At 41.1% G+C, this 22,821-nt stretch overlaps 1 protein-coding gene across 5 annotated transcripts in view; it reads left to right on the forward strand.

Annotated features, from left to right (window-relative positions):
• ZBTB38 (zinc finger and BTB domain containing 38) overlaps positions 1-20,998 on the forward strand; it is an 85,990-nt gene extending 64,992 nt beyond the window's left edge. For 4 of the 5 annotated variants that reach the window (XM_047783578.1, XM_047783588.1, XM_047783598.1 and 1 more), the window contains one exon: positions 14,413-20,998. In XM_047783578.1, the coding sequence (XP_047639534.1) occupies positions 14,413-18,006 (3,594 nt within the window). In that variant the 3' untranslated portion in view covers positions 18,007-20,998. Of the gene's footprint in view, positions 1-788; positions 1,791-14,412 lie in introns of those variants that run through there. The other variant, XM_047783616.1, reaches the window with a different exon arrangement.
• The last annotated feature ends 1,823 nt before the right edge of the window (positions 20,999-22,821 follow it).

Here is a 22,821-nt window from a genome sequence, read left to right on the forward strand (position 1 = left end):
ATGGATTAAGAAGATGTGCTCGGAGTTCCCATTGTGGCACAGTGGAAACGAATCCAGACTATGAATCATGAGGTCACAGGGTTCAATCCCTGGCCTCGCTCAGTGGGTTAAGGACCCAGCATTGCCGTGAGTTGTGGTGTAGGTCACAGATATGGTTCGGATCTGGTATTGCTGTGGCTCTGGTGTAGGACGGTGGCTACAGCTCCGATTAGACTCCTAACCTGGGAACCTCCATATGCCATGGGTGCAGCCCTAAAAAGACGAAAAGACCAAAAAAAAAAAAAAAAGATGTGGTACATTACACAATGGAATACTACTTAGCCATAAAAAGAACAAAATAATGCCATTTGCAGAAACATGGATAGAACTAAAGATTCTCATACTACATGAAGTCAGAAAGAGAAAGACAAAATACCATATGATATCACTTATACGTGGAATCTAAAATATGGCACAAGTGAACCTATATATTAAGAAAAGAAACATAGACATGGAGAACAGACTTATGGTTACTGTGGGGGAGGGACAGGGACAGACTGGGAGTTTGGGGTTAGTAGATTCCAACTATTGCATTTGGAGTGGACAAGCAATGAGATCCAGCTGTATAGCACACGGAACTATATCTAGTCACTTGTGATGGAACATGACAGAAGATATTATAAAGAGAAAATACATATATATATATATATATATATACATGTATAGCTGGGTCACTTTGCTGTACAGTAAATCAACTATAATAATAAAATTTTTTTTAAGAAAATGGTATTTGGCTTTTTAAAACAACTCTGCATGATAAGCTTACCCTAAACTACGAAGTTTCAGGGGACAGGACCCCAGTCCTGGTCATTCTGGTAACTTGGTTCCCACAGCATTCAGATTTAAAATGCCTTTTCATATTAGCATCTCTAATGTTAGTTGAATTTGGTGGAGACAGGAAATGGACCCAGAATTTCAGGGCTTCGGAGATATTCTCTGAGTCCATTTGCCAGCTTTCTTAAGCAAGCAATTATCCGTGCAAGCTTGATCCTGAGACGAACGCAAGGGCTACCCTAAACACTGCTGTGTTTCAGGGAAAAAAAAAGTAAAGAAAGAAACTAAGGACTTTTCCCCCTTTCATCTTTCTAAACAAGCAACCTGAAATACTTAACTGGGCACATTGCGACACTTGTGAATCTGATAATACTCGTTCTCACAATCTATATGCACGCAACTACAAGTCTGGAGACCAAATGTTTACCTTTTCAAAATAACATGTTCAAGAAAGGTGGTTCCAGCCAACCTCCCTGTCTGTTGAATGTGCTCTGGCAGCTTCCTGATGCTAGCCTTTCCCACCCCTCGAATTTCAGATTGAAAAAACAAACTTCCCTTGTCACGCTACACCATCTTGAATCTGATAGCTTAAAGGCATTAAAGTCTGATAAATGCAGCTCTTCTCTGCTCCTTTTGGGCTGCATTTAGAAGGCAAATCAAGAGGATTTTCCTTTTCCTCGATGTGGCAGAACTCTATAAAGGGCTTCTGTTTTGTAATCTGTTTTCGAGATCTGATGCGTGTGTTTCTAACGCCCTGTCACGTGAGGAGGTCTGACGTAGTCACCCAACATGACTATGAGAAAATGCGCTGTAAAGATGTGTGTGGCATGGTGGAGCTGGATCACTGAAGCAGGGTCCTTTGTCAGAACCCTGCTCACAGAAAATAGCAGATCCATGCAGTAGATTCCACTTCACTTCCATACAGGCCCCACGCTGGCCCAAAACGGACTGCGAGCTTGACTTTTGCAGGATTCCAGGTCAGTATCCTAATGCAGTGCGTTCTTTTTTTAGTTGGGTTTTATTTCTAAGTTTCTTTTTTTAGAAGAAGACTTGCAGTAGAGAGAGGAGGAAGTTGCTCTGTTGATTCAGCTTCGTTATTATGTACATTAGGAATTGAGTGGCCAAGGTCCTGCAGGCGGGCTCTTGGCCTTTACCTTTGATCCGAAGATTTAGAAAAATGGGATTCAGTCTGGCCCTAGACAGTGGCCTTGAGTAAGTGACTTCTAATTCTCACTGAGAGTGAGGACTGGACAGGGTTATTTCACGCTCCGTCTGTCGTGTCTTAAAGATTTGCTAATAAAAGTGCACCAGATTTTATTAACGTGCCCTGTAAAGTTCTACATAATAGTTAACATTGGTTAAACAACTTAAAGAGGTTTTTCAAGGTTGGGTTTTTGTTTTGTTTTGTTTTTTTGGCTTCATTTATATTGTGAGAGAATTTTTAGGGAAACTATCATTTTAAGTTTTTTCATTTCTCTGTATTTTAGTAAAGGCGCCTTGTCTAATTGGGGTAGGGAAGATTTCATTAAGCTGGAAATACTGGGAGCTGGTTGGTCAGATCATTGCCAAGAATTTTTTCCCTTGTTTTCAAGTTCAGTCCCCAAATGAGTGAACCAAAGCAGTCTCCAGGATTTAATGGGGAGGGGGCTAGTTTAGTAGGGCAAACAGAATGCTGTGACCAAGCTAACTTTTGAGACTTGGAAGGCAAGGATTCAAGCAACCATGTGCAAAGGGAATGTAGGCAGCAGCCCTGCACATTAGGAGATAGTTTTCATCTGAGTATCGTGTGTAAGGACTATTGGTCCAGCTGGTTTTTCAGGCATGCTCAAACTCCAGGGATAATAATCACTTCAAACTTGGAAAATTAGGGAGTTCCCATCATGGCGCAGTGGTTAACGAATCCAACTAGGAACCATGAGGTTGCGGGTTCGGTCCCTGCCCTTGCTCAATGGGTTACCAATCCGGCGTTGCCGTGAGCTGTGTTGTAGGTTGCAGACGTGGCTCGGATCCCTCGTTGCTGTGGCTCTGGCGTAGGCCAGTGACTACAGCTCCGATTCGACCCCTAGCCTGGGAACCTCCATATGCCGCGGGAGTGGCCCAAGAAATAGCAAAAAGACAAAAAAAAAAAAAAAACAAAAAAAACAAAGTTGGGACTTAATACACTGAAAAATACAAAACATCGCTGAAAGAAATTAAAGACTATCTAAATAAATAAAAAGATATTTCGCATTCAGGAATTGGAAAACAATATTAAAAAAACTTGGAAAATTAAAGATGGCTATAGTGTGTGTGTATCTGTGTGACTGTGGGTGTTTTCTCTGTGTGTGTGTGCATATGTGTCTCTGTCTGTCTGTCTGTCTGAGTTTCTCTATTCCTTGATTTCTCCTTCTGTCTTCTGGGTATTTTTGCTTCTTCTTCTTTTTTTTTTTATGGCTCACAGCATATGAAAGTTCCTGGGTCAGGAGTCAAATCGGAGCTGTTGCTGCTGGCCTGTGCCACAGCCATGGCAACACTGGATCCAAGCCACATCTGTGACCTACACCATGGCTTGTGGCAACACCAGATCCTTAACCCACTAAGCAAGGCCAGGAACCAGATCCACATCCTCACAGAGACAATGTCGCATCCCTAACCTGCTGAGCCACAATGGGACCTCTTCTGCTTCATATTTTAGCACACTTTCATTTGTTTTTCTCTTCAGTTCCTTTAGGCTTACATAGGATTCATTTTATTGAGTAAAATAATTTTTAAATAGTTCCTTTAAAAATGCTTTTGTGTATTCACCCATGAAAAAAGAATGAAATAATGCCATTTGCAGCAACATGGATACAACTAGAGATTATCATTCTAAGTGAAGTAAGTCAGAAAGAGAAAGACAATATCATATGATATCACTTATATGTGGAATCTAAAATATGGCACAAATAATGCAAACTGTTGCCTTTGGAATGGGTAACCAATGAGATCCTGCTGTTTAGCTCTGGGAACTATATCTAGTCACTTATGATGGAGCATGATAAGGTGAGAAAAAGGAATATGTATGTGTGACTGGGTCACCTTGCTGTACAGTTGAAAATTGACAGAACACTGTAAACCAGCTATGATGGAAAAAATAAAAATAAAATATGGCACAAATGAGCCTATTTACAAAAAAGAAACAGACTCGCAAACATAGAGAACAGACTTGTAGTCTCCAAGGGGGAGGGACTAGGATGGATTGGGAGCTTGGGGTTAGTAGATGCAAGCTATTACATTTAGAATGAATAAGCAATGAGGTCCTGCTGTATAGCACAGGGAACTATATCCAACCTCCTGTGATGGACCATATGGAAGAAGAATATATAAAAAAAGTGGAGTTCCTGTCGTAGCTCAACGGAAACAAATCTGACTAGCATCCATGAGGACGCAAGTTCCATCCCTGGCCTTGCTCAGTGGGTGAAGGATCTGGTATTGCCATGAGCTGTGGTGTAGGTCATAGATGCAGCTTGGATCCTACGTGGCTGTGGCTATGGCATAGGCTGGCAGCTACAGCTCCAATTCCAACCCTAGCCTGGGAACCTCTATATGCCACGGTTTAGCCTTAAAAAAAGACACACACACAAAAAAAAGGGTGTGTGTATGTATACATATATATGTAAGTGCATATGTATGACTGAGTCACATTGCTGTAAAGCAGAAAGTAGCACAACATTGTAAATCAACTATAATAAAATTTTTTTTAAATGATTTTAAATGTTTTCTTACAGGTTAGAGCAGCAGTTTTCAAGCTTTTTATCCCCAGGGCCCCTTTGCACTTTTATAAACCTTTAAGGACTTGAAGAGCTTTTTTAAAAAAACCTAAGTTATACCTATTAATAGTTATCATATTCTATGGCTGTGGTTTGAGTATGGAATCCGTTTTTGTCATTTTCATTCTGATATTCTAAGGACTCTAAGTCTCATCTACTCTTCTTTAAAAGTAAAAACTAATTAATTATGTTGCAATTTTTGAGCCTTATATTTGGTTGAGCCAAACAGATGGTTATTTTGTTTATTTCATGCATTGTTCAGTCTCTATCACAACTCCTCGACTCTGCCTTTGTGCAAAAACTATCATTGAAAATGTATTAAAAAAATGAAAAAAATTAAAAAAAATGAGAGTGGCACTGTTCCAATAAAACTTCACTTATGAGTACTGAAAAAAGAATATTTATCATATTCAAAAATTTAAATGAAAGTTTCAGAAACTATTAACTTATGAAAATTGGCTATGATAAACCCAGTTACATGACAAAATGACATTTTATTTAAAAAATACCTATTTTCTAAAGCAAAAAATAAAGTGAGAAGAGTTCATTGTTTTACATTTTTGCAATACAGTTTGACTCTTAAACAATGCAGGAGTTGGGGTACAGACCCTCCATGCCATCGAAAATCCACAGTCTACCCTCCTCCATGTCCACAGTTCTGCATCTGCAGGTTCAGCCAACCACGGACCATGTAGTACTGCTGTATGTATTTAGTGAAAAAAATCCATGTTTAGGTGGATGCCAGCAGTTCAAACCTGTGTTGTTCAGTGATCTACTGTATCTTTAATAGCTGTCTTAAAGGAAGCTGGATTTTCGTATTTGGATTCAGCCTCATTGTTGTTAAGGATCTGGCGTTGCCGTATGTTGTGGTGTAGGTTGCAGATGTAGCTTGGATCTGGCGTGGCTGGGACTGTGGTGTAGGCTGGCAGCTGTAGCTCCGATTGGACCCCTAGCCTGGGAACCTCCATATGCATAGGTGTGGCCCTAAAAACCAAAAAAAAAAAAAAAAGTTGCAACATGGAATCTGAAACTGTCAATGAACTTCCTGTGCTTTCTTACATTTAAATCCGCTGCACTCTCTTATTCCTTTTAGCCCATGCGTTTTGGGGAGTAATATGCATTGATCATTTGGAAAATAATGGCTTCCTGAGACATGCGTATCTTCCAAATTAATTGCTCAGTATCCAGAAATCACTTTCATTAAAATCACCACCAGCCTCACCAGAAATATCATTATGTATTGAGAAGTGTTGAACTCAACGGTGGTGGATACGAGTTTTCCAGAATTCTATTTTTTCCTCATGACAATTACATTTTATTACTGGCAACAAAATGGCTGCTTCCTTGAAATGACAGAATCACTTAGTTCATCTTCAAGAAAATATTTGCTTGTATCTGAACTTCCAGGGTCTATTTATCAGTCATTTTTTCCAAGTAAACCAGTGATGTTCCATGAAAAAGAAAAAAAAAAACTTGGCTAGTTCAACTCACAACTCAAACACCCAAGTACTTTTATTTCAAGGCAGTAGCATTTTTCAGTATTTGTACTTCCCATTTCATCACACAGTAGTAAAAAGATGTATATTCAAGTTTCGAGATTGATGAAATTAATCATTTTTACTCCTTCATCCAAGTGTTACTGGCTTGATCCTTGCAAAGGTGCCGGCAGTTTTCCCCAACTTTGCTTTTGCACCATTCACGTACATGTCAACGTAGAAAAAAGAACAAATGACATTAGTGTTGTCATGAAAATAGTTTTGACCTCACAAATCTGTTTGAAAGGGTCTTGAGAGACCCAGAGGTCCATGAAACACATTTTGAGAACTACTAGGTTAGAAGAAAACTTAAAAACAAAACAAAACAGGAATTCGTTTTTTAAATTAATTTTTAAATTGAGGTGTAGTTGATTTACAAAGTTGTGTTAGTTTCAGGTGTCTAGCAGAGTAATTCAGTTATACATATACATATGTGTAAGATTGCCTTCATTCCAAGATGATATGAACTTCTATGTAGAAAATGTATTGGGATCTACTAAAAAAAAAAAAAGGAACTACTAAAACTAATAACTGGTAACACTCATAGTTATTTATCTAAGAAAAAAGAAGGTATATACTATACAAATTGTGCACACAAATGTTGATGTAACCACTGTTTGCAACATATATATATATATATATATAATATTCTCTTTCAGATTCTTTTCCAGTATAGGTTATTACAAGATATTGAATGTAGTTCCCAGTGCTATGTAGTAGGTCCTTGTTGTTTACCTATTTTATATATAGTGGTATGTATATGTTAATCCCAAACTCCTCATTTATCCCTCCCACCTCCTTTCTCCTTTGGTAACCATAAGTGTGTGTTCTATGCCTGTGAATCTGTTTCTGTTTTGTAAATGAGTTCATTTGCATCATTTTTTTAGATTCCACATAATAGGTCATATCCTATATTGGTCTTAGTCTGACTGACTTTACTTGGTATGATAATCTCCAGATTCATCCAAAAGGAATTCATTTTTATTGTCCTGGTAATTGCGATTTCTCTAGAGTAGAATTTGGGTTCACCTAGGTCTAATTGTTAAAGGTTTACATCAGGAAGCTTCTTAAGCACAGTATATTATTTAAGCCATTTGCTGCTTGAGGCCTGAGCAGCCAGTGCACCTCTGCTCACTGTCAGCACCAACAACACATGGTACCCGACAGGCGCAGAGGGTGCCAGGAAGAGTTCGGTTGTCCCCACACTCAGGGAGCAAACAGGAAAAGACAGAAATGTGAACAAATGCATAATATTACATGCGACGGTAAAGGTAGGAGCCCTAAACTGGAAATTCTAGAGGAGGGAGGCTGACCAGAAGAGATGTCACCTGAGATGAGTAAATTATAGGAATTGCCGGGCATAGAAGCTCCAAGCGAGGATAGAAGAAGAACTCAGGGAGAAATAGTTTTTCATCCAAACCTTCATACAGATTGCACATAGACATCTTTCTGAGTCATAAGAAAAGGCACCCATGTAAGGAGTGCAATGTGCTATGTGTGTTGTGGGTGTATCTGGGGGAGATGGGGGAGGCTCACATGGGGAAGGGGCCTTCTGCTTTGGATAATAATCCACTTCTGTACCGTTTGAATGTATTACTATCAGCATGAATTTACTTTACTTCCCTAAAATGAGTTAATTCTAAAAGTAGGTGAGGAAACGTCATTTTAATCATTGAAAGCATCTCCTTTAAGTGACCATCTTTCCACGATATATATGTGTATTTATTTATTTTTGTCTTTTTAGGGCCGCACCTGCAGCATATAGAAGTTCCCAGGCTTGGATCAGAGCAGGAACTGCCGGCCTACACCACAGCCATGGCAACACCAGATCTGAGCCACCTCTGCAACCTACACCACAGCTCACAGTAACGCCAGATCCTTAACCCACTGGTCGAGGCCAGGGATTGAACCCACGTTCTCATGGATACTAGTCAGGTTTGTTACCACTGAGCCACAGTGGGAACTTCTGCGTATTTATGAGATGAGATTAGAATATGGCAGAAAACAAAAGCAGCAGCAGATTCTAAATATGCTAATTGGTATAATTTCCCAATGGCATTTTTATGAAGTATAATTATAAAGCATGTTTATCCAATATTTATAAAATTCTTAAAAGCATTGTACATATTAAGTATATTTTATGTAAAATATCCTTATGTAATTATAACTATAATAGAGGACTTTAATTTATATAGCAGTGTATGTTTTGTTTATATATTTATACATATAAATACAGATGGCCATTCATCCTCATTTCCCATGGATACCTGTTTCCCTGGCATAGTTATTTGTTGCACCCCCTTCTCTCTTTTAGGTGTCCTGTTTTTTAGATGCTGAATTATATGTTCATCCTATTTTATGTGCTTATGAAATACATTTACCTATAGCACATGTTCATATAGAGTCATATATTTACTGTACATACATGTGGATATATGTGTATTTATATATTTAGAAAGGTATATGTTAAAAGCTATTACACCTAAAATACAAACTCAGAAAAATAGCGTAAGTCAGACAACCAGTTATCTAATTACAAATTCGTTTTTTTTAATGTTAGCTCCCCAAAATTTTGCTTCTATAACATTTTTGTTAGCCTTTTCCATGTTTATTTATTCCATCTCAGCAGTACTACTGAAAATAGTGAATATATTACAGGAGACTTGCCTTTTTTTAGAAAACATTTTAGAAAATTATGTGTAAATTAAATCTCATCTGCGTTCCAACTTCTGTTTCTTTTCCTGAAGTCTGTTGTGGGCTTTCCATTGGCAGGAACTCCCAAGACTTCTGTTTTCATTTTACTTTCTATGGAGAAATAGAAGAGGAGATCACTTTAATTTTTTTAAATCAAAGAATACTGTTTTGGGTAAGAATGGCTGCCTCCCCCGCCACGAGCTCATTTTTTTTTTCTTTTTAAGGCTGCACCTGCAATATACGGGCATAGCCATAGCAACACCAGATCCGAGCCAAGCCGCATCTGTGACCTACACCACAGCTCATGGCAGGGCTGGATCCTTAACCCACTGAGCGAGGCCAGAGATCGAACCCACATCCTCACAGAGACTATGTCCTGTTCTTAACCTGCTGAGCCACAGCGGGAACACCTAATTGATGTCTTAATTCTAACTTTAGGGATATCCTTAAAGTAAGTATGTCTGATCAGAACTGTGAGTCCAATGAGATTTTGCTTAATATTCTTACCAGTTGCACAAACCAAACCGGCTAAAAGGGCAAGGCTGGGCTTGTGGCTGAGAGAAGCCACTTGGCAGTAAGTGCCTGTATAAGTAGCACATGTGTGCAGGTGACTGTGATGCAGAGACTTGGCTCCTTGATTGCCAGGCAGGCAACAGCCTTGCTGTTGCCCAGTCTTCCTATTCTTCGAGATAAGATATATTGTTTTTATATTAAATCTCACTTTTTTCAACATCAGCTCAGTTTTTCAAAAACCATGGAGACCAGCTGTGCTCATGGCCTACAGTGGGTCCCCTCTGGTCTGCACACTTCAAACTCATTTCTTTGCTGCCCTTGGGCATGCAGAACGTGACTGGAAATTGCATCTTCAGCAATTTTCACTGCTTTTTCAATGTGCCTTTGCAGATTTGGATTCTTTGTTCTAAACTGTTAGACTCCTTCCTAGATTACAAGCTTCTTGAGGCCATGAAACTCTTAACCCTGCCTCTTTCTGACTGGAAGTCCTTTTCTTTTTTCTTTTTCTTTTTTTTTTTTTTTGTCTTTTTGCTATTTCTTTGGGCCGCTCCCACGGCATATGGAGGCTCCCAGGCTAGGGGTCAAATCAGAGCTGTAGCCACTGGCCTATGCCAGAGCCATAGCAACGCGGGATCCGAGCCGCGTCTGCAACCTACATCACAGCTCACGGCAACGCCGGATCTTTAACCCACTGAGCAAGGGCAGGGACCGAACCTGCAACCTCATGGTTCCTAGTCGGATTCGTCAACCACTGCGCCACGACGGGAACTCCCTGGAAGTCCTTTTCTTTAGCTTTGTCCATATTGGCAGAAGCAAAGTCAGGGTCACTTACCCCTGCAAGGTTTTGCTGGGCTTTTCTACCTTCCCTCCTCCAATTCTCAAAACCTTCTCCCAGTCCTCCTGATCCTGCACATTCACTGGGAATCTTTGTTTTACAGCATTTCATGACCACATCTTATTTTCCCTGCTATACCACAAGTCTTTGAGGGCAGATTTTCTGTTTCTGTAATGGTCCTGGGTTTTAGTATCAGCCCCCAGGCCCTTCTGACTGGTCTGATGATGCCCAGCCTTCCAGGGACCCTGTAAATAAGTTGTCATTTTATCTTGTGACACTCTGTACAAACCTTTTGAATGAGACCTGCCCTTATGGATTCCGATTATTAGTTAGCAGTTCTCTTTCTTTCCCTGGACTCTGGGCTTTTGGAAGGCAGAGATTTGCCTTATATCACTTTAGCATCTCTAGCTATGTCTAACTGTGTTAGGGAATTCCGTATCTACTGGACACAGTTGATATAAGAATGAAGTGTGTGTGTGTGTGTGTGTGTGTGTGTGTGTGTGTCAAACTGCTATGTAGTCATTGATTTTTTTTTTTTTGTCTTTTTAGGGCCTTACCCAAGGCATATGGAGATTCCCAGGCTAGGAGTCCAATCGGAGCTACAGCTGCCGGCCTGCACCACAGCCATAGCAGCATGGGGTCCGAGCTGCGTCTGCGAACTACACCACAGTTCACGGCAATGCCGGATCCTTAACCCACTGAGTGAGGCCAGGGATTGAACCTGCAGCCTCATGGTTCCTAGTCAGGTTCGTTAACCACTGAGCCACTTCGGGAACTCCTAGTCATTGTGATTTTTAAAAGGATTTCTGCCACGTGGTGGTAGATACTTCCCTGAAAGATGTCATACTTGGATTTTCCAAAGTTATAAGGGTGTTTTAATAACATATAATGCTATCTCCTATTGTATTTTTTTTTCTGACTGTAAGTATGACAAGAAATGATTAAGTGTTAACAGTTGGCCTTTTGCTAGCTGTCCTAACTGAATCTAAGAATCAGAGCAGCCTGCAGAAGTGAGTAGGAATTATAATCTGACACGCTAGAGTATTTATTAGCTCGACTTGAAATACTGTATCCTCCAAATGGAAGAGAGCCTAGTGGGAGGTTCAGAGTGCTGTGATGTGAAGTGTTCTGGAAGAAGCAGTAGTTTTGATGTAGGACATTGTAGGTGACATCAACAGAGAACTAAGCCAAGATGGAGACCACCTTTTTATTTTTAAAAACTTTTATTGTGATATAGTTGATTTACAGTGTTGTATTAGCATCAGGTTTACAGCAATATGAATCAGTTATACATATACAGGTAACTATTCTTTTTTCCCAGAGGTTATTACAGAACATGGAGTAGACCTCCCTGTGCTATACAGTAGGCACTTGTTAGTCATCTGGTTTTTTCATTTTTGTCTTTGTTTTATCTTTTTTAGGGCCACACCTGTGGCAAAATGGAAGTCCTCAGGCGAGGGGTCGAATCAGAGCTACAGCTGTCAGCCTACGCCACAGCCACAGCAATGTAGGATCCGAACTGTGTCTTAGACCTACACCACAACTCATGCTAGATCCTTAACCCACTGAGGCCAGGGATCAAACCTGTGTCCTAATGGATACCAGTCAGATTCGTTACCACTAAGCCAGGATGGGAACTCCTAGTTATCATTTTATATATATTAGTGTGTGCATTAATCCCATCCTCCCAATTTATTCCACCCACCATGGTTTCCCCTTTGGTAACTCTAAGTTTGATTTCAAAATCTGTGAGTTTGTTTCTGTTTTATAACTAAGCTCTTTTATATTATTTTTAAATTATATTCCATATACAAGTGATTTCTATTATGTATTTGTCTTTCTCTGACTTCACTAAATATGTTAATCTCTAGGTCCATCCATGTGGCTGCAAATGGTGTTATTTTGTTATTTTTATGGCTGAGTGATATTCCATTGTATATATGTACAACATCTTTATCCATTCATCTGTTAATGGACATTTAGGTTGTTTCTGTGCCTTGGCTATTGTAAATAGTGCTGCAGTGAACATAGGAGTGCCTGTATCTTTTCAAATTACGATCTTCTTTGGCTATATGCCTAGGAGTGGGATTGCTGGGTCATATGGCAGTTCTATCCTTAGTTTTTAAGGAAACTCCACTATGGTTCCATAGTGGTTTTCTAAGGAGCCACCATGTTCTCCATAGTGGTTGTACCTAGAAACTACCTTTTTTTCATCATAAAGCATGTGTTTTGCAAGATCTGAGATGGCCCAGTCAGGCAAGGTAAAGAATTGAAATAATGCATGGGGTTCAGATAACCTGAACAGGAGAAGAAGATATGAGTCAGGAGAGAAAGTAGATCCTGCAGGGGCCCAGAACAGAGAAACTGCGAGGAAGGCCAAGGAAGCACCAGCCCAGGATGTTATCGATCTACCCCAGTGAAAGACAGACTCCTGCAGTCTGTTCAGGGGTGACCCTTTCTCCTTTCAGCACCACAGAGGAAGCCAGAAAGCTCCCTTTTCATTTAATTTTATTTATAGATTTAATCCCCCACATCCCTAGCAAAGATTCACAGAAGGTTACAATTAAAGGCAGGGAAAATAAAGAGTAGAAGAGCTATCATTGAATAAAGCACGTGAGACAATAGCCACACCAGAAACCTGGGCTCATGGTGGCTGCAACTGATGATAAAAGCTAGTTCTAAGCTTCCTCCTCTGGAGAATTAAAAGAGATACATGGTGAGTACATTGTTCTCATTCTCTGAAGGATGAAGAATTTGTTAGTAAGAATAGGCTTTTTCCAAAGGCTGAATGAGATAAAAGAATTTATCAAATGGATTCTTGTATAAATAACATAATGGGCATGGCTTATAATTGCTTTACAAAAAGGTAAAAAGAGATTCTTTATGTGGCCATCTGGTCTTTCCAACTGAATAAATGCCCTGAGCTAAACATTACACGCCAGTGCTAGGAAGACAATGCCACTGGGAGGTAAGGAGATAGCAACAAGCTATAGGGCTTTATGGACAGTACTTGGGTCAGGGATTAACAAATCACTGGGTGGTATATATCCTTTGGAGCAGAGGATTTGGATTTTTTTTTTTTAAGTTTGAGGTGATCTATTAGTGTACAGTGAAAATAGTTTGTGAGTTGCTATTAGCATTTTTTGAATGAAAGATAATAGGACAGAACAGACTGCATCACACATAGTGAGGGTAAATTTTAGCTTCATTTCTGTCTTAAATCATTAAGTACCATGTATTTCTTACTGTGGGGAACCATGGAATCTGCTGCTTTGGACTGTCCCTCACTGGAATATTAGTGGGTAATGATCCTGGCCATCCCAGGATCATTATAAAACACACAGAGAGAATAACAAGAACTGGGCTCTGGGAACAGCAGAGGTAGGATCCTCAGACCAGAGCAGGAGCCACTGTGCCTTTAAATTGTGCTGATTTCAGAACTTTGTGACTAGATTCAGAAACATACTTTCTTGGTTTTGTGTTTTGTATCCTTTTATTTGCCTTTAGTACCTCACAGAATTCTTTTTGAAAACCCTAGTCTATTTTGGCTAAAATGAAAGGGAAATCGGAAGGAATGGGAATGGGTCCCCAAAAGGGCCAGTGCCCCAGTGGTCGGACCTGGTCAGGCAGAGGGAGACTTTTCCCCAAGAGACTCTTCAGAGCAGCTGATCAGGAATTGTTCCTGCAGGTGCTGCTTCTTCCCTGAGCAGGTAGAACACTTTGACTTACAGGTACTGGTTACTTAGTGGAAACTTTTGAAAAATAATTTTCCTGCTTCATGAATTATGATGGGATCAGATCATTGGGACAATCTTTGAAAATACCTGGGAGGCTTGTGGTAGGACCACAGCATTGGCGACTCTAGGAGTTCAATGCAGCAGCCCTGAGTGATGATGACACCCTTAACATTTGGCAGGGGAGCCTTCTCCCCCCATCTTTGGACATGTATATGTAGCTACAACTTTGGAGAAAGAAGAAAAAGTTCTGGGAGGATTTCCAACTATAACAACTATTAGCAATGGTATGAGAAACAGGCTGGGGCAAGATAAAGATTTAGCTTCTAAGGTTGACTCCAAGTCTTCTGGGAAGCAACAACAGAATAAGATTTAAAAAAAAAAAAAAAAACCTGTATTTCCACACACAAAAAATTTTTTCCAAAGAAATTGAAAATAGCCTAGGAATAAAGGAGCTCCTTGTGGATGGGTCTCTGATCACCTCTCTCTTCTTGTTTCAGATGACAGTCATGTCCCTTTCCAGGGACCTCAAGGACGACTTTCACAGTGACACAGTGCTCTCCATCTTAAATGAGCAGCGCATCCGGGGCATTTTATGTGATGTCACTATTATCGTGGAAGACACCAAATTTAAAGCCCACAGCAATGTCCTGGCTGCTTCAAGCCTTTATTTCAAAAATATCTTTTGGAGCCATACCATCTGTATTTCCAGCCACGTCCTGGAACTGGATGATCTCAAAGCAGAAGTGTTTACAGAAATCCTTAATTATATCTACAGCTCCACTGTTGTCGTCAAGAGACAGGAAACAGTCACTGATCTCGCAGCTGCAGGAAAAAAGCTGGGAATATCCTTCTTAGAAGATCTTACGGATCGCAACTTCTCAAATTCCCCAGGTCCCTATGTATTCTGCATTACCGAAAAGGGAGTGGTTAAAGAAGAAAAAAATGAAAAAAGGCACGAAGAACCAGCCATCACTAATGGGCCAAGGATCACCAATGCGTTTTCCATCATTGAAACAGAAAATAGTAATAACATGTTTTCTCCACTGGATTTGAGGGCAAGTTTCAAAAAGGTCTCCGACTCCATGAGAACCACTAGCCTTTGCCTGGAGAGGACTGACGTCTGCCACGAGGTGGAGCCCGTGCGCACCCTCGCCGAGCACTCTTACGCCGTGTCTTCCATGGCCGAGGCCTACAGGAGTCAGCCTGTGCGTGAACAGGACAGTGGTTCACCTGAGAAAACAGGTACAGAAAATTGCGAAGCCGTTGCAGCAAAACCGAAAACATCCCGAAAGCCAAAGACACCCTCTGTATCCCAGGATTCGGATTCCACTCCAGAAAATATATCACCCCCTCCAGCTTCCAACTTAGAGGTGAATCAAGAAGAAAGTCCCCAGCCAGTGGCAATTCTTTCCCGCTCAAAGTCTCCCAACAATAATGAAGGAGAGGTCCGTTTTCCCAGAGAAGATGAAAATAAATCCTCTGAAGTCCCTGGGCCACCAGCCACAGAGGTTCCACCTCTCGTTTACAATTGTAGCTGTTGCTCCAAATCTTTCGACAGTAGCACTTTGCTCAGTGCCCACATGCAGCTTCACAAGCCAACCCAGGAGCCTTTAGTGTGCAAGTACTGCAACAAGCAGTTCAGCACCCTCAACAGACTGGATCGGCACGAGCAGATCTGTATGAGGTCAAGCCACATGCCCGTTCCTGGAGGGAATCAGCGCTTTTTAGAAAACTATCCCACCATTGGGCAGAACGGAAGTTCCTTCACAGGTCCAGAATCTTTATTATCTGAGAACAGGATGGGTGAATTTTCCAGTCCTGGAAGTACCTTGCCAGAAACAGACCACATGGTCAAATTCGTTAATGGGCAAATGCTCTACAGCTGCGTTGTATGCAAACGTAGTTATGTGACTTTATCCAGCCTCCGAAGACACGCAAATGTTCACTCATGGAGAAGAACATATCCTTGCCATTACTGCAACAAAGTATTTGCATTGGCTGAGTACAGGACAAGACATGAGATTTGGCACACAGGAGAGAGGCGGTATCAGTGCATTTTCTGCCTGGAAACGTTCATGACCTACTATATACTCAAAAACCACCAGAAGTCTTTCCATGCCATCGATCACAGACTTTCCATCAGTAAAAAAACAGCGAATGGAGGATTGAAGCCTAGTGTCTATCCATATAAACTTTATAGGCTTCTGCCCATGAAATGCAAAAGGGCTCCTTACAAGAGCTACCGACATTCTTCCTACGAAAACACTCGAGAAAACAGTCAGATGAATGAGTCGGCACCTGGTCCCTATGTTATTCAGAATCCACACGGCTCTGAATTACCTACTCTGAATTTCCAAGACAGTGTAAGCACCTTGACCAACAGTCCAGCCATTCCATTGGAAACACCAGCACGCCAGGACCTGCCCACTCCCGCCAGTGTACAAAACACAGAGGGTACCAAATGGGGAGAGAGGGGAGAGTTGAAAGTTGATCTGGACAGTCGCTTTTATTCAGCGGAGATGTCAGTTCCTTCCACTGAAAACACCTGCAGTTCAGACCACCGGGCGGGGGAAGCACCCACTTTGTCCGCAAGTAATGGCAGTGAGAACTCCGCCTCTGTGATCAGCTACAGTGCCTCGGCCCCCTCGGTCATCGTGCACAGCAGCCAGTTTTCATCAGTGATAATGCACAGCAATGCCATCACCCCCGAGATGGGCCACAAGCCCAGAGCCCCTTTGGACCTGGCTGTCAGTCAGACTCCGAAAGAGGATGGCAGACCTGAACCAGACAAAATGGGAAGGGGCGTCAACAGACCCAAGAGTGGGAAGGAGAAAAAGAAAACCATCCCGTGTAACAGGGGGGAGATACCAGAGGAGCCCAGATACGTTGCTGATCCTGGAGGGTCCTTGAGCAAAACCACCAATATCATGAAAGAGACCAGTAAAATTGAAACTTACATCGCCAAGCCCGCTCTCCCCGGAACCTCCACAAACAGCAACGTGGCACCCCTTTGCCAAATAACGGTGAAAATTGGGAATGAAGCCATTGTGAAAAGGCACATCCTAGGATCGAAGTTGTTCTATAAACGGGGGAGGAGGTCCAAGTACCAAGTCCAAGAGGAGACCCTGCCCCAAGAGAGTGACCAGGAAACGAACAGGGCCAGTCCCCTTGGGCTCTGCCAGGCCGAGTGCATGGAGATGAGTGAGATGTTTGACGATGCCAGTGACCAGGATTCCACGGACAAACCGTGGCGCCCTTACTACAACTACAAACCCAAGAAGAAATCCAGACAGCTGAGAAAGATGAGGAAAGCCAACTGGAGGAAGGAGCACGAGAACAGGAGCCCAAGTGGTAAGTGTAAATACCCTGCTGAACTGGACTGCGCCGTGGGGAAGGTGCCCCAGGAGAAGCCCCTGGAGGAGGAAGAAAATAAAGAGATGCCCAAGTTGCAGTGTGAGCTCTGTGACGGAGACAAAGCCTCGGGGGCCGGGAACCCAGGGAGGCCCCACCGGCATCTCACGGCCAGGCCTTATGCTTGCGAGCTCTGCGCCAAGCCGTTCCAAAGCCCCTCCACCCTCAAGATGCACATGAGATGTCACACGGGCGAGAAGCCATACCAGTGCAAGACCTGTGGGCGCTGCTTCTCGGTGCAAGGCAACCTACAGAAGCACATGCGTATCCACCTGGGCGTGAAGGAGTTTGTCTGTCAGTATTGCAACAAAGCCTTCACCTTGAACGAGACCCTCAAAATCCACGAAAGAATCCACACAGGTGAAAAACGATACCACTGTCAGTTCTGCTTTCAGAGCTTTTTGTATCTATCCACGAAAAGGAATCATGAGCAGAGGCACGTTCAGGAGCACAATGGGAAGGGCTATGCCTGCTTCCAGTGCCCCAAAATTTGCAAAACAGCTGCTGCCCTGGGAATGCACCAGAAGAAACACTTGTTCAAAAGCCCAAGTCAGCGGGAGAAAACAGAAGGTGACGTGGGCCAGGAAAACTCACATCCCCTGGAGAATCCACATTTCCTTGATTCAGAAGACAGTGACCAAAAGGATAATGTACAAACCCTTGCTGATAATGTCCTTTGAATGGTGATAGTTAGAAAAAATATAAGTTGATGGGTTTGGGGTTTTTTGGTTTTTTGTGTGTGTTTTAATTAACTGTTTTGTTTTTGTTTAGTTTTGTTCACATAACAGTCATGAAGGAGTGAAATGTAACAAAGAAAATCTCATTTTTGAAAATTCAAAAAAAAAGGATCCTAATATCTACTTTGGGTTTTGGCATTAACTTCATGCAGAGTGCACAAAAACAAAATAGCTGAATCTTCCAATATCCCAAGTATCTTGTGAAAGTTTATGAAGTGCTCAGTCGGGATATTTCTGCCAGTGGCAAGGGGTGGGGGGTGGGGGAGAGAGTTTAATTTTGGCCCAATTCAAAACTTTCTGATAAGTGCTGATGGGAACTGGCTGCTGAACTGTCTTTAGTCACTGGAGGAAAAAAAGGGTCAAATAGCATGAAAATGTCATCTTCCTAAATATGTTAAATGGTAAATGAGCTATGACAGTCATTATTCCCATCCAGCTTCTGCACTACTAAAAATTGTTTAAATTAATGAATACATATGAAATACTTAATAACATAGCTGAAAATGTGTGTGAAATGAGTAACCCAAGTAGGACATTCCTACGTTTATCTAGAACTACTTTTCTGCAACACAAACCTTGTAAAATGCATATATAAATCACGGTAACTTTTAACTGTCCATGTCCCCTGTAGAGAATTATAATGATGAGCAATAGACCTGCAAATAATGAGAACTGATGTAAAAATCAGTCGAGAGCATTTTGAATATGACTTAAGAGCATGTGTATGCTTTCAGATGGAATGCTGTTCTCTTGAAGTTATGGCTGAGCTGTTATTAAACTGATCTACTCAAGTCACAGAAAACATAGGTCATGCCTTATCTGTGGGGGAGAGCCTTCCCAGAAGTTACCTGTGGTTACCTGTGCTGTGCTGTATATTCCTTTTTAGTGGCCTCACTTTAGAAAATGAAGAAAGGTCACATTCTTCTGAAACTCCCTGCAGTCTTCCATCTACCACAAGACCATGGACATGGAGGTCTTTCCAAATAGATGTAACCAGGCTCAAGGGTTCAAGTAAAACCTGACACCTTCCATGCCGCCGAAAGAGTGTGGAGGAAATGTAGCACAAGGCATGTGTACGGTGGTGAATTCCCAGGCACTTGAAAGGGACAGAAAACCTAATCCCTACAACTGTTAGCCTTCTTGGAGATTATGCAGCCCACAAGTATATTAAGAAAAGAAAGACATAGCCCTGCCCTACCCATTAGTGACTTGGGTGGGCAGAGGAAGTGATGACCTTCCTTGCCTCCAACAGAGCTTTGTCTTTTGGGGGTGGGTGGATAGAACGTGGAGTGACGCAGTTCCATCACTTACTTATGTGACTCAGAAATATATCCACAAGCCAGATGCCTTGTCTTCATGTTTGTAGACATCTACAACTTTGCTAAAAACCCACTTCTGTTTCTTAATGTTCTTTTAAGCTAACCCACACCATGAACACTGCCCTCAAAATCTAATTGCCCTGTAGGATATGCTATCATGTGGACTAGGTTCCTGGGGAGCTGGAATTCATGATTCTTACTTATTAATCGGCCTGAATAGGAGAGAGAGAGAGAGAGAATACATTCTTACCCTTTGATCACAAGTATGAGCAGAATCTGGAACCTGGCTCAAGGAGGACCTGCAGCCTTGCATGTTCATGGGATTTGAGAGCTGGAAACCCAAGGTTACCCAAGGTTGCACAGTTAATTGTTGTGAAGAAGTAGCTCAAAAGACTCCAGTTTCTCTCTCCAAGTGTTGTGACGCCTCCACAAAGAAGACTTAGTATGGATTGGGGTGGGCAAGAAAGCATTTAAACACCTAGAAAAGGACATGATCAAAGCTGACCTTTTTATACTGTAGTACTTTGCTGTTAAATAACCCCGATACTGTATTTGCATTTATCTTTTATCTTTTTTGTTCATCTACTTTCACTTACAAACAGTATTATGTAATAGAGGAAAATGGGAAAATGCAGATGAATTCAACTTTATTTTATATGTTGTATATATGTATACCTGCACTATTCATTTGGGTTTTGTTAAAGAGATAGTCACAAAGGGCTTATGGAAATCATTTTTGCATTGATTAGAAAATCGAATAAGCAATCCTGTGACCGACTCATTTGTTTAATCTCAATTAGGCTTATGAATCAAGGAGAATTATTGTGTATTTCAGTCATTTTGATTTGAGGTAACTCCAAATATAAAATTATTACATGTAGTGATGTCTCCCAGCCCTTACACGTGGGTATTTTTTAAGTGGACTTGTATGCTAATAATTCTAGACCAAAGTAAATATGGCAGAATATTTATACATGAAAAAATAATTTTGCAAATATTTTCTATAACTGTATTATTCGTTTAAAATGTTGATAGCTTGTGTTAGTTTCAGGGAGGGTTGTATATTTTGATAAAAAATACTTGACTTTGTAATTCTGTATATTCTATACAATTTATAGCAGAGCCGTTTTAAGACAGCCTTGTCACATTTTTTGTTAATTGTGAAAATTTTATTATAAGTGATGTTTATGCATTGAGTACATAACGACCAACTAGAATTCAAGTAAAGTGTGAACAGTGAACATACTGTATGCTGTACAAGATTATATTGTAATTTGCTGTTTTCACATCTGTATTTTGGTTAGAAGATATTATTAAATGCAGATGTTAAGGGTTGGAAAAGTCTAATTTTATTTTCAGAACTAATGAATATAAATTTGTTTTTGCTTGACTAAAATAGTTTATTCCTATGTTGTCTCTTTTTAAACATTCTAATGTTAATTCTCTCGGGCAGCCAAGCAGCTCTTGCATCTGTGTGAGTCACAGCATTGTTTCACATATGATTCATTCAGTATATTCTGTTTCCTTGTTTACATTCCATGGTACCTGCTTACATGCTTAGGACTCAAATGGAATATGACATTAAAAAAAGGCAGAATAAAAGAGACTGAAATCTTGTTATCATGTAGTGCTTTGGATAGACTGGAGCTTATGATAAATCAAGAGTTTGGAAGTAGTCTGCTCCACTTCATCCACAGGAAATTACACATACTGACTCCTAGGTATTTGGCAACATTCTTTCCATGGGCTGTTTCATTTGTCCTTTCTCAGCAACCCTAGAAGGTAGACCTTCCATACTTAATAGTGACTTTGAGAAGATCCCACAGCCAGATAGAGCGAGGACCCCCAACCCAGGGCTGCCTGACTCCAAAGCCCATGTTTTGTTCCTTCTCAACACCTTGGAGAAAAATGCATAATGTGAACTGAACTGAATGGAGAGTGAGAAAAAGAGACCCAACAAAGCAGTGCAGCTTGTGATGGTAGTTGTTACAGTGACAGCTGTAAGGCAGCCGTGTTAGGCTCAGCATCCCTAGACTCAACACTGATTCACTGACTGAGGCCTCAATACTTTGGGCATTTGGTTTTTTCTTATATTTTGGGATATTGCCCTATGAAGTCAGCTTGTAAGAGTTTGTCCACTTTTTTAAGAATATGGAATGAAATCATAATTTAATACTATTAGAAACGAGTTGTTTTTCATGTAGAGAGAAAAAAATTGTCATCCCAGACCATAGAGTTGGTCACAAAGGGTAGTGTGAAAGGGAGGGCTGGTGGCTCAAGCAGCTCAATCCATCACCAGTGCAGGGAAAACAACTCAGATTTCCAGTCCGCATGGCTGGCCCATAGCATCAATTTTGTTTTGAAGGGCACCCCAAACCAAATTCTCCCAAACTGCTGTAACTGCTATATGCCAAAACTAATTATCAAGACAACAGAAAGAATTTGTAACAATTGAGACACTAGCTGGATGGAAGACAAAAATCATGCAGAGCAGCCCTGCTTGTACCTATTCTTTTAATGACTTCAGGTCTTTTCATTCCTATCGCTGACCTTCCTCTTTTCTCATCCCTTGTTGATCGATTTGGTTCCCCGCCCCCTGTCTGCATTGGTTCCTCTTTGCAGGGGCAACAATTCTTCCATTTCAAGTTCCTCTGTATCTGAGAATTTCTCACCACCACCCCCATCCTGACCGTCTATTAATCTAACCCCTTTTTGCCCCTTCCTTTCTCCCTAGTTTGCACCCTGGATCCTGATTCTTCAAGCAAGATGATGGGGGACCAGGCAAGTTGACTTGGTGTGCTATTTTTAAAACTAAATGCTCCAAAGTGAGACAACTAATGGACGACCTGGTTATAACAGAAATGGGATTACATTTTTATTATTTCGTTCTTGGTATCTAAGATAGCAAGTAATTTGATTTAGAATATTTTACTAATTTGAAAGCATCTTTTTCAATAATTTCTAAAGTGATGACTTCTGTGTAATTATAGGGGTATTTTCATTATGTTACACTTTACAGAGATTTAAAATTTAGTAACAATGCTAACTTAGAATTTTAATTCATTTATTGAAAATATGCTTAATTTTGAGTGTTGGGCATTTGTCAAGGCTATGGCTGGAGAGATATAAGAGGTCACCTTTGACTTCAGGGAACTTGAGTCCAGGGAAGGAAGCAATAGACAGTTTCAAAATAAGTCCCAAACTCCTAGGGGCTCAGAACCAAAGCGGAGAGAGTTGGCACTGAGCTAGTGCTGGCAGAGCCTGGGCTTCCCTGTGGGGGCAGGTCGAAGTAGCAGTGTCTAAAATAAAGAAGCCATGAGTGAGTGTAGGTTTGGGGTTTGGGGTGGTGAGTCAGGAGAGGTGTGCTAAGGACACATCACCAGGGCTTCGTGTGCCTGGCCAAAGAGTTTGAACCTTTACCCTGAGAGCAGAAGGGCTA

This window comes from Phacochoerus africanus, chromosome 1, assembly GCF_016906955.1.
Source record: "Phacochoerus africanus isolate WHEZ1 chromosome 1, ROS_Pafr_v1, whole genome shotgun sequence".
Taxonomy (NCBI): domain Eukaryota; kingdom Metazoa; phylum Chordata; class Mammalia; order Artiodactyla; family Suidae; genus Phacochoerus; species Phacochoerus africanus.